Source organism: Oryctolagus cuniculus, chromosome 4, assembly GCF_051225735.1.
Source record: "Oryctolagus cuniculus isolate XC-2025 breed Fujian yellow rabbit chromosome 4, ASM5122573v1, whole genome shotgun sequence".
Lineage (NCBI taxonomy): Eukaryota > Metazoa > Chordata > Mammalia > Lagomorpha > Leporidae > Oryctolagus > Oryctolagus cuniculus.
The window spans coordinates 129,396,691-129,409,699 of NC_142870.1; the positions used below are offsets into that span (position 1 = coordinate 129,396,691).

Here is a 13,009-nt window from a genome sequence, read left to right on the forward strand (position 1 = left end):
CCAGAACCATTCTGCTGCCCTGCCCAGAAACTCAGCAGAAAGCCTTTTCCCATTGTCTCCTCTTTCCCCTCATTGCACATCCTGTCTTGGTGTCTCCTGGAGCTATACACGAGCACATCTCTTATCCTTCTCTGTCCCTACCTAAGGATGTCTCAAGGCTGAAATCGGGTCCCTTGATGGCTTCACCAACACCCCTGAGGAGTGCTGTGTCCTTCTGTGCTGCTACAACACAAAATTGATGGCAACATTGAGAAAGAGCAGAAATCCATGCGTTCAGAACCGAGGATGTCCTCAAGGACTTGCGGAGGCTCCTGCAGGCCCTTTTCTCCAGGATGCAAGTCCAGTCAAGGCTCCTCCTGACGCCACCATGTTGGGGTCCGAGTTTCTATCCATTCACTTTGGGAGAAACATTCATACCAAAGGAGGGTGGCCCTGGCTGCCCATGCTAGCTTCTGGTGGCTCCTGCAGTCTGTCCTTGGAGCCCACATAGTTCTCTGTGTGTCCGACCTTCCTTCTCACCCTCAAAAGAGCTGTTGTCATTGGGTTTAGTTAGGGTCCATACATCTCAAGGTCTGTAACCTAGTTAAGCCATCAAAAATATTTTTCTCAAATAAGGACAAGCCACATGTTCCAGTCACAAAATCTGGCTTCCCTTTTTTGAGGGTCCCATTTTGCCCACTCTTCCGTCTTTGCTACAGTAACTGTTCTCTCTTGTGACATCTGCTACCTGCTGCTTCCATTTCTGCTGTTCAGAATCCAACGAGCCCAACTTGATGTGTATTTAAAGCTCTACATCAAACCACTCTCCCAGATAAGGCTCCAAGGCCTACTGTGTGCAGAGCCTTTCCTTGCTGCCCAGGTACATCTTCACACAGGCACTGCCTCTGAACTCTGTGCTCACCACCCTGCCCACCAACCCACCTGCTACCACAGATTACCAGCTTCTGTTTGATTCTGCATGTTTTTCTCAACTTGCAGGTGTCTGATCTACCATCCAACTACTCATTCCCTTCCTCACCCACCGATTTGTGAAGTCAGAGTATACCATTCCTCTCTGATTAAATCCTTCAACCTATTTTAACAAAATTTGAAAATGAGTTTCTGTGTTTACCATCTCTGGCCTCAACCATCCTCCATGCTGCTCTTATCACACTACTTGCCAGAACAAATAGAGTTTTTTTTTTTAAACTAAAATCTCCACAAAGTGGCTGAAAACAAGGAGGAGGTGGTGGAATAGGGTGAGAATCAAAGTATCTTGTTTACTATTCAAAATGGTTTGCTGTGATTTCTGTGGTTGTAAAATCAGATCCTTGATGGAGGAAGTGTTCAGCTTCTTGGCTCCTTCAGGTGAAAAACCACTGGCCTGGGAGGGCAGTAATCCACTTGTGTTAGAAACCTGAGGTTTGCTGCTATTGCACACCCAGAGTTGTTCACCTACTCCAGCTTCTGTGCAAACCCTTGTCTTCTCCCTGCTTCCCTTCTGCTTTCCTCTTGGTTGACGTGACCTCTGCTTTGCTTTACTTTTCAAGTTGGACCTAAGTGCATGTCTTCTTGTACTTCCATGCCCAGTGTGTGATGGAATTACTTCTGGCTCCTAATGTCCCTTCTTGGAGGCTTGGCACCAATTTGTCAATGACACCCCGCATGTTTCTGGCATGACTGATGAACTGGGCTCTGGTGGATTGCAATCCTGCATGTGCGGTGTGGGTTGTTCTCCAGGTCTTTGTCAAGGAGCTTCTACAGGACACATACAGAAACCTGGTTCCCATGGTAACGTCCATGAGGTACCTGCTGCACAGGTGGAAAGTGATGTGGGTGATTATGTCCCAGACTTACTCTTCCTGCTCAACATCTTTGACTTCTCCTGGAGACACTGCTTCCTTCCTCCTGCCAGTGGGTGGAGCCTGGTTCACATCTGCAACTTCCTCCTGGCCCTGTGCTGTTTCCATCTTCTGTGAACTAAAGCCTAGAGTGGAGTCCCTGCTACACGGTGAAGCTCCTTTGTAGGGACCAGCTGGGTGTATGCAGCGCTGCACAGATTTGGATGTGGCGCCATTCCTCCAGATCCCCAAAAGAGAATGGGGAAAAAAAAAAAAATCTAGAGTTTTAGCCTTATGATGATTTACACTAAATATCTGAAAAACAGTTCTAGATTGTCCTTCCCAATACGTAAGTTTTTTGTATTTTTCTCATCATTTTGGCATTTACTATGTTCGCAACTATAATGTTGCATGAAGGTGTTGAGGGCAGGCATATTTGTTTTCCCAAATTATTGGAAAACAATAAATTATTCACAATTACAAATAATATTAATCCAATAACTTGACAGACATTGTTTACTAAGTAAAGATATTTTGACAATTTTTTAAAAGAAAGTGAACACTTGCCATGCTCTGAGGGTCACTGTTCAGGGCTTCCCTGCTCCAAGCATCCAGTGCCTCATCAACCTACCGTGCTGGGGTCTCTAACAAATCCAGGAGTGGCTTGTGATACCACTCAGCAGGAAGGAAGTGATAGACCTTGGTGGTGTTCACATGGCACTAATTCTGCCAGTATGAGGGACGCACAGATTATGGGGTTATGAGAGTGTACCTCAAGATTTCAAAGGAAAGCATATGAACTGGAAATCTTGATGTAATCCCATTTTTTGTATTTTTGCCTTAATGCCTGTGCTTCTGGGATCCTACCCAATAAATCTTTCCGTGGACAATATATCTTGCAGTGTTTCCTTTATGTTTTCCTGTATCAATGTTTTCAGATCTTACATTTAGATCCCTCATCTATTGTGAATTCAGTTTTGTACAGGGTATAAGAAAGGGGTCCTGTTTCATACCTCTGCATGCAGAGATCCAAGTTTTACAACACTATTTGTTGAAGAAATGGTCCTTTCTCTGGAGAGTGGTTTTAGTTCGTTTGACAAACATTAGTGGATTATAGATGTGTGGTTTAATGTCTGGGGTCCTTAGTCTTTTCCATTGCTTGACATATCTATTCTTGTGCCAGTATCAAGGAGTTTTGATTATAAGTGCTTGTAATACATTTGAAATCAGATATTGTGGGGCTGGTGCTGTGACATAGTAGGTTAAGCCTCTGCCTGCAATGCTGGTATCCCATATGGGTGCTGGTTCAAGTTCCAGCTGCTCCACTTCCAATCCAGCTCCCTGCTAATGACCTGGGAAAGCAATGGAAGGTGGCCTTAGTGCTTGGGATCCTGGACCCTGTGAGAGGTCCGCAAGAAGCTCATGGCTCCTGGCTTTGGATCAGCCCAACTCTGGCCTTAGTGGCCATTTGGGGAGTGAACTAGCTCTCTCTGTCTATAATTTTTTTCTGTTAAATAAATAAATAAATAGAAATCAGGTATTGTGATATATCCAGCTTTATTTTTAATATTTAGGTTTGCTTTAGCTATTCGGGATCTCTTATGATTCTATATGAATTTTAGGGTCTTTTTTTCTAGATCTGAGGAGAACATTTTTGATATTTTGATTCAAGATTGCATTGAATCTATAAATTGCTTTGAGTATCATGGACATATTGATGATACTATTTCCTTAAAATTTTAAAGATTTATTTATTTATTTGATGGTCAGAGTGACATAGATATGGAGAGAATGAGTGTGAGTGTGTGTGAGAGATTGAGAGAGAGTCCATTCACTGATACACTCACCAAATGCTCACAACAGCTATAGTTGGGCCAGTTTGAGGTCAGGAACTAGGAACACCATCTTGGTTTCCCACATGAGTGGCAGGAACCCAAGAAGTTGGGCCATCATCCATCATCCAGGCCAATTATCAATATCTGTTTGATTTATTATTTTTGTGGGTTTGTTTGAGCTCACAAAATAATATTTTGGAAGGAAGAGAAATTAGTCACATGGGTATCCCAGGGAAGGACCTAAAGATATAGGGATACCAATTGGAAAAATCTCTATGATGAGGTAGGAACATTCCAATATATGGATGAACTGAGGGAAGCAGGAGTAGTTAGGTAACTTTAAACATGAATGAAGCCATATAAAGAGAAATAAATAAATAGGGTGGAACGTGGAAGAGAAAATAGAGTTATTAGGGAAATGGGATTTTTTTATTTAAAAAGGTGAAATTTCATCATATTTGTACTCTGATAGAAATGTTCTAGCAGATGGAGAAAAGAGTTAGGCAAGCACTTAGTCAACTTTTGCTCTCTATAAGGAAATAGCTGAAATAAGTTCTTATAAAAAGAAGACATTTATTTAGCTCACAGCTTTGTGGGTTCAAGTCCATACTGAGTAAGCCCCATTGGTCTGGCCACTAATGAAGTTAGCAATGGCAGGGAGTGGAACATGGACCAAAGGTAGAGGAAGAATCACAGGTGAGCTAGGGAACAGAGAGACACCAGGTGGGCACAAGTCAGTTTATAACCACACCTCTCACAAGACATATTTTCTGACCTAAGGACCTCCCACTGGTCCCATAAGAGAGTTTCTACTCTCTTAGTATCATCAATTTATGTCTTTGGATTTTAATCATCTATTGAGTTTAATTAAGTACTAGTCTCAGATGAATGTTGATAGAAGTCACAGATCAAAGCTTGGGGGTGTCATTATGACAAACCATGAGTTTCAGAGAGTGTGGTAGAAAGACTACAGGGATTCAGGAGGAGCTATAGAAAGGTTAGAGTAAGGTACACACAATGACCTGCAAGATTAGTGTATGCAATATAAAAATAAATTAAGAAATTGTTTGATGAAGACAGGAGAAATAGCAATTAGGAATAGCCAGTTCTGGTGACTTAGAATTCAAGAAAGCATTTGGTAATGTAGAGGACACCCATAATGACCCATATTATTTTACTATGTAATAGTATCAATCAGAGATCAAGATTTACTTTTGTATCAGATTTGAATTTTAGATAAAAACTAGAGAACTTTTGTTGCTGGTTCTTGGTTTGTCATCATTCCCATACTCTACTGTATCTTCTACAGGAGTCCGAGGATGCCTGGTATAGTTGATCTCAGTTCATTTCTTCAACATTGTTTGATTCTTCAATCATGTAGTTTAGGTCATTATTCATGTTCATATTTAAATGTATCTTCCCATTCCAAATAAGAATATATTCCCAAATATTCAACATCGATTATTTTAGTGTGTAAGTTCTTTAAAGGAGGCATAGGGGCAGGGCATACAAGTGGAAGCAACAAAGAAAAAAACAAAGGCTTTCTATAACTTGTTGAATAAATAAATATTAGAGTGATGTCCCACAGGTGTGAGTCATTTATACATTCATCCCATAGTGTTTGCCCCCAAACATTCCTATTTATTTTGCACATGTCATTTTAAACCAACTATTCCTATAGGATCTGCAGCCTGTTTGTTAGTTATCAATGTTTTACTCCCTTATAATTTTACTTAAGAAAATATTGGTAGTGTTTTTTTAACATATGTTTTCAGATAAAAAAAATCACTCTTCAGGTAAACATACCATCTGATGTGTCACATGGCTATGGTTCTTTACAATTACAATAAGTAGTTAAGGATAGGACTGGACTTCTATGGTTGCTACCATTTTTCTAGCTAAAATAGTGAAAAATGAAATATCTGCTCACAATTGTTTCCAGCTGACAACAGCTGGACAGAAAGGAAAAAGAAACCCTGATTTCTGGAGATTGAGAGGAGTCCTTCACCAGCATTGGGCTGCCTTCCTCCGTGTACCACCAAAATGATCAAATATTACTTAAAGTATGGTCAGCACAGCTTAATATCTGAGGTCTAATATTGAGGAACTTTAATTCTGTTTTCCCTCCATTGTGCAGATTCTGATTTTTCACACTGATTACAATATTTCTTGCATGTGCTAGCTGTACTCAATACTGTCAGGCCAGTCAAATGAGTGGCTATTGCCTTTTGCTGGCTTCTTCCCAACCTGAATATCTCCAAACTATCGCTAGATGAGAGCTGGGTTTTTGGAAAGTGAGAAACCACTGGCATTAATTTTAGTATCCCAGGACATGAATAGTTATGTATTAAGAAGTGATGGTACCATTATAGGCAAATGGCAGTGTGTTGTGCCAAGACTTTAAAGCAGTTGGCTCATGATTCATAGGAGTTTCACAGGACACAATGCCAAGACTCTAAATCCATGCCAATCAAAACTCTAACATTTAAAAAACTGAAAGTGCCATATCTAATAAATAACATTAGACAATCAAAAAGCTACAGTTGTAAGTTTAGGAGTGAAGTAACGTAAAAACAAATAGTAAACTAAGTATTTGCCCCAGTGTGAATGAACAACATCTAAGGAATAAAACAGAAAGCAAGATACCACTAAAAGACACACACATACACACACACACATACACACACCACGTTGTAAGGACTAGAATCATAGGTCACAGATAGTAAACAGCAATTCAAATATAAAACCTCTAATTTTCATTAATATATTCTCTGATCCAAGAATTACATATTTTAATAATCCATTGCTTAGATTGCTACTATAGATTTTCCCTTAGCCAATCAATATATTGATTTATCATCCTGTAACAAATTTTTAAATTCAGAAGTGAAAAGGCTCTGTGGAATCCATCCTCTATGTGAGTGTGAGTCACGTGAACACCATTGTTCCTGAGTCGGGTAACATACATGACTCCGTCATCTCTTAAGACGTCATACTGACAGGTCATGACATGGGTCCGGGGTAAGCCACGCATTTGGGTGTCCTCAGCCAGCAGGGGTGCAGCCCTCACATCTAGGAACCCTGGGTATTTTTGGGCCAGTTCAGAACTACCATAGGTTGGAGTGTTATAGACATGTCCTTTCTTAAACTTCTCAGGGAGCAAGGAGCTCCAATTAACATATTTGAACAGGTGACTTGAGTCCACTGGGACGTGCTGATTGAGGAGCAAGGCCTTTTCAAGTGATCTGTCTGTGGTGAAGTATTCACTCCAGTACCTGGCTGCCAGTGATTTGGGCAGAATTGGAAAATTGGAATTTTCTCGATACGATGGTAAATCCAGATCCAGATTCTGAAGTGCAGGATATATTAAAGACTGGGTCTTGAGTTTGACCTTGGCATTTGGATCCCCAAGGAGCTGAAAAGCAATTTAAAGTGAGCCATTTGAATGAAAAATTTTTATTTAAAATCTTATTTTCATTCAAATACCATATATACCTATAATATAAGAATCTCATTAAGATCAAAAAATTCAAAATATCTCAAAGATTTTCCAATTATCAGTATTACAATGTTTGCAATTTAATGTTGTCCCTGTAAGCTAAAGGAATTGTACTACATAACTCACAGGTGCAAAAAGAGGCCATAAAATCTGATTAAAAGCAAAATCTCTACCCTTGAAATTCAAGTGGACTTTTATCTCTTTTTCTATAAGTTAAAAATGCTTGTCCATATTGATGTCAACAATCACCTAAGGGAAGAATCAGATAACCAGAAATTACAATTAGGATCTGACACTAAAGAGATGGATCCCAAGTAAACCCTAGAGTCTGTGATACATTTTGGTAGAGTGATTTTATTATTTAAAAAAAAAAATTTTTGAAAAGCAAAAAGATACAGAGCAAAGAGAGAGGGAGAGGAGAGAGAGAGAGAGAGAGAGAGATCTTCCATTCCCTGGCTCACTCCCCAAACGTCCACACTAGCTGGGGCTGGGCCAAGCTGAAGCCAGGGCCTAGAACTCAATCTGAGTCTCCTACTGGGTGTCAGACTAAGGTCTTCAGCCATCACCTGCAGCCTTCCAGAGTGTATATGAGCAGGAAGCTGGAATTGAAAATAGAGCCTGGACTTGAACCCAGACACTCTGATCTGGGATGCAGGAATCCCAATTGCATCTTAACAACTGCATTATATGCCTGCCACTGTTTAATTTTTTAAAAAGTGAATTTCAGGTTTGTTATTTTGGTTCATGATAAAACATCTATATAATCATCTCTGCAACACCTACACAAGAAATAGTTCTCCCAAGATAGTAGATTGTTGGGAACCATGATTAGGCATTTTTCAGTCTCTCACTCTGATTATGAACTGGTATGTTTTGCCTGTAGTTCTGTTCATAGTATCTCCATCTATTTATGTCCATTTTATTAAATTCATGCAGATTAAGAATTGTTAAGTTTTTTTGATAGTTTTTAAAAAATTAGCTGTCCTTCTTTATCTATTAATACTTTAAATTTCTGTTTCATTATATGCTTTTTCTGCCAATTTGCATTCAAATTTTCTGTTTACTTGTGTTTTTAATGTATCTTATATAAACCTGATATCCTAGTATTGATATTACAATCAGATCATTTAGACCTGCATGTTTCAATTGTTTCTGTACTAGTTTAGGAGTTTATACCTGGTTTCTGGCTTTTAAATGGTTTCCATAAGGATTACAGTGTGTGTTTTCAATTTCTCAAAGACTAATGAACTCATCTAAGAACAATTCTATTACTTTATCTCCACTAAGACAATAAAATGGATCAATAACACTCATAGCTATCATCCTCTCATCTCTTAACGTATAGCTCCTTTTAAATCATTCTAAATCAATATGTTTTATGATTTTAAATTATCCAATTTTAGTAAACTTTGCCACATCTTAACACAACCTTGGTCTTTACTTCTTCATGCATCTTATCTTTTTTTTGTTTTGTTTTGCATTTCCTTGTCCCTGAAACCCTTCACTTAAAATAGATTTTAGTGAGTTCCATTGATGGAAAGTTCTTGTAGTTTTGAACTATCTGAATAGTTTCTATTTCTCCTTTACTCTTGCATAATAATATTATGGGGCATCAAGTTAGATTGGCAGGTATTTTCATTCTGCATTTTGGCAATACCATTTCACAGCTGAGAGCTTTCACTGAGAAGGAAGTTGTCAGTCTCGCTGTTCTTTAGTGAAAGCAATTTTCTCTGGTTTCTAGGATGTTCCCCACTACATTGTTTCCTCATTTTCCTCACTTTCATTTTTCTTTTTCCATTGATAGACGTAATTCCTATTTATTTCTTTTTAACCTTTTCAAAAATGATGTTCAGGATTCATGGGATTTCTTTCATCTGTAATTTTAAAACCTTTCATCATTCTGACACAATATTGAACATTAAATTTTAAAATACTTCATTTTCCAATTCCCTCCCGTTTTCTCATAGAACACTTAAACAATATTGAATATTCCCAGACTATATCTGCCATTTTTTATCTTCTACTCTGTATTTTTATCTTTTTGGCTCTCCATCTCAATTTTGCAAAGTGTCTCATACCATATGAGTTAATAGGACCCATATTGCATAATTTTCCACTTACATTATCATCTCCTCAGTGTTCTAAGTCATGCATAAAAATTAATTTTAATCATTTCATTTTTAGGGTTACATTTTTCATTGCTTTCCAAAACTCAACTCTTCTGTAGAAATTTATAATTTTGTTGTGAATTCATTTTGGAAAAAACAATGGTTATTTTATTTTATTGGCTAAAAACAAACATCTGAATTTTGTGTAGTATCTTTCTATATCTGCTGAGTTCATTTACTTCCTTTCAGAGTTTCATGTTTCATTTTCCTAGGTATATGTGACTGTGTATTGGACATTGAATTTCAAAAAAGAGCTGCAGCAATAATGTAAAGTTGATTATAAGAGCTTATTTTCCAGGGAGAACTTGTACCCTTTTGGGTCAACCACATAGGAGTATTAAACACCCCCTCCACGTTATTTTAAGGTCATGGCCTGAGTTTCCACTGACCAAGCTGGTGCAAAGCAAAGTTCAGAGGCACCTGAAGCTTGTTTTACAGTCACTGCACCTGGACCCTGAGAGCCTCTGTCTTTAAGGCCTCGCCTACACATGCAAAGGAGTGGTTTATTAACATCCTCCTATATGCAGAGATCATGAACCTGAATGCAAGTCTATAACCCTGAGAGACTCCCAAACTTACCTGAGGTGGAAAGTTTCCTACTGGCTACCACAGACATTTCAGGCAGAAAATATATTGAGTGCAGAAGCTATTTTTATGGGTTTTATATTGTTTTGTCTTGTACTTTGGCCTAGTAATCTGCTACAACTTAATTTGCTTTTTGACTCTCTAAAGAATACTATAAAATATTTTATATAGATTCACGCTAGAAACATTTTATCTAATTTATCCCTATAGGATTCTGAACCATATAAGAGGAATGGTTTATTAATCACCACGGTAAAAAGAAAGTGATGTTAAGAAAGATTAGGTGACTCATTCAAGGTCACCAGGGAACATTGGTGCAGTTTCAAAAAATCAATGTTTCCTAATATGTTCTTTGAGCTACAACATCAAGATGTCTCTCAGAGCAACAGTGACTCGATACTGTAGTCTCCACTAGAAAATGTGTATCAATTTTTGGAAAGTAATATATATATATGTATATATTTGTATTATATCAGAAAAAATCACAGATTTTGTGTTTCTGCTGTAGCCGGAAATTAGGAATACATTATCATAGCATAAAATGGCCAAAAATATACACTTATATTTCCTTACGTAAAAATAAGTTTGAGTACAACTTTCAAATTGAGCATGTGATTAAATTGCAGAAATTAATTTGCAAGACTGTATGGATTTTTTCCCAAAAAACACTGCTTCTAAAACATCAATACAAAATTTAGTTCTTAGGTGAGAAAGTCAGTAACAAAATAATGTTACCCACAATCTGATAATTAAATTATGTAATAGTTTAAATTGATAGCAAATAAGTGTACAGATTTAGCTAAATAAATGTTATAGAAATTTGTAAACAATCTCTAAGTTACAGTCTCTTTCACAATAAAAATGTATATAAGAGTCTGTTCATATTTTGCTATGCATAGTTTGGTTATTGTAAGAGTGAAAGTTTTTATACAAGTTTCAGCATATGACACTGATGATAATTGGAACTGTGGGGTTAGCCAGTTTTGATTTTTGATGTCACTAATTGACTTCATGAATATTATTCCCCAGTGTCACAAACAATAATCACATTTAAATCAATGATCTATTAGGGATATTTTATATATTTTTAAAAAGAAAAGAATTGTGAATGAAGTAGAAATAGAAATACTAGATAAATATCTTCCAATGTGTACATGCATCACTATTGTGAAATATATTAATAATATAACATATTTACATATATCTGAAATGAATGTTGGCATGCAGGATACTTTTAAGAATAAAGCAAAACTGAACATATTACCTGCTGAGTCACGGCTGCGGCTAAATTCCCACCAGCACTGTCGCCAGAAACACCAACTCTCTCAGGATCCACACCGTATTTTTCAAGAATATCTTTGCGTAAAAACCAGCTTAATGCACCATAGACATCCTCAAATTGAATGGGAAAATGGTATTTAGGTGCTAGTCTGTAGCTGTTGGCAGAAGAACAATTTTAAACCAACTTCTCTTAGTTTAAAATAGAAAAAAAAATTAAACCAACTTCACTTAGCTTAATTTAAAATAGAACAAATTCTCTTTAAATTTGATACTTCGATAGTTATAAAATGATAATAGACAAACCTCATCCTAATAATGATGCAAAATACGGAAGTTTTCACAATTTTTATTCTGATGAAAGTATGCTGTTTACAGTCTTTATCTATATTCCTGCAGAACAGTGGTCTTTCTATTTGTTTAATTTTTATTTACTGGAGGATTAAGCCTGTGACTATAAAGTAAATTGAATATATATTATTGCAAAAATTAAAAGAAATAAAAACAGGATGCAGGAGAGAGGAAGGGCATATGGTATCATTATGGGTTTAAATTGAATGTATAAAATGCATGAAACTGTCCTCTTTATATAATAAAAAATGACAAAAATAGAAAGTAAGAAATAAAATAAAATGTCACAAAATTGCACACCTACACATCCACACACAAAAACAAAACTGAAAGTAGTATTAAGCTAAAAAAATAAGAATATGCAGTAAGTTCCCAGCTAACCTTCTTCCAGAATGCTTTTTTGTAATCATTACACTTTACTGATAAGCAATAAATGGGAAAAAGATCTTAGAAATTATACCACTCTATGTCAATCTAATGTTCAAATTGGCATGTAGTTTCTACTTGGTTTTTGGCATAATTTCTTCATTTTTTACTTATTCCTATAGCTTTATTTTATATTGTCATTAATCTAGAACGCCTTTTAAGCATAGATTTGCCTGTGTTCTCTCTTGCAATTTGATGACTGGCTACTTTTTTTTTGTTTTAAATATTTACTTATTTATTTGAAAGGCAGTGGTACAGAGAGAGAAGAGATAGAAAGGAAAGAAATTCTATACACTGGTTCATATCCCAATGGCTGCAATGGCCTGAGCTGGGCCACAATAGCCAGGAGCCATAAGCCAGGAGCCTGCAGGTTCATTTGGGTCTCCCACATGAGTGCAGTATCCCAAGCATTTTGGTCATCTTCTCCTGCTTTCCCTGGCCCAATAAAAGGAATTGGAAATGGCCTGCCTGGGACAGGAACTTGCACTCCCATGAGATGCTAGTGTTGCAAGTGGCAGCTTAAAGTGCTATGCCACAACACCAGCCTCAATTAGCTACTTAATGAAAGATTCTACTGCAATTTAATTTTAAAGACTAATTTTTTATATTATTTGAAAAACAGAGTACAGAGCCAGGCCAGGACCAGGCCAGAACCAAGAGCCCAAAGCTTCTTATGGATTCCCTATATAAGTGTAGGGGCTGAAGCATTTGGGCCATCTTTTGCTACCTTCCCAGGCATGCTAGCAGGGATTTAGATTGGAAGTGGAGCAACTGGGACTTGAACTGGCATCCATGTGTGATGCCAGAGACCCAGGCAGAGGCTTAACCTGTTATGCCACAACACTGGCCCCTACTGTGACATTTTGAACTCATTGCTTTGAAAGTGTTTTGTTTTCTAATGCTCAAAACAGCTCAATTATGTGAATAATATGACATAATTTCCAGTCCACAGAAGAAGGACCTGAGGTGATGAGGTAATGGTGTGCCCCAGACCAAACAATGGATTGCTGAGCTGGGATTTGAACCTTATTCTCTAATTCGGAAGCC

At 37.4% G+C, this 13,009-nt stretch overlaps 1 protein-coding gene across 4 annotated transcripts in view; it reads right to left on the reverse strand.

Moving 5' to 3' along the window:
* Positions 1 to 13,009, reverse strand: part of LOC100348001 (deacylase AADAC-like) — a 34,918-nt gene that overhangs the window by 1,911 nt on the left and 19,998 nt on the right. For 3 of the 4 annotated variants that reach the window (XM_002716287.6, XM_089331063.1, XM_089331064.1), the window contains 2 exons: positions 11,172 to 11,343; positions 4,058 to 7,070 (listed from right to left, as the gene is read on the reverse strand). In XM_002716287.6, the coding sequence (XP_002716333.3) occupies positions 6,474 to 7,070; positions 11,172 to 11,343 (769 nt within the window). In that variant the 3' untranslated portion in view covers positions 4,058 to 6,473. Of the gene's footprint in view, positions 1 to 4,057; positions 7,071 to 11,171; positions 11,344 to 13,009 lie in introns of those variants that run through there. The other variant, XM_089331065.1, reaches the window with a different exon arrangement.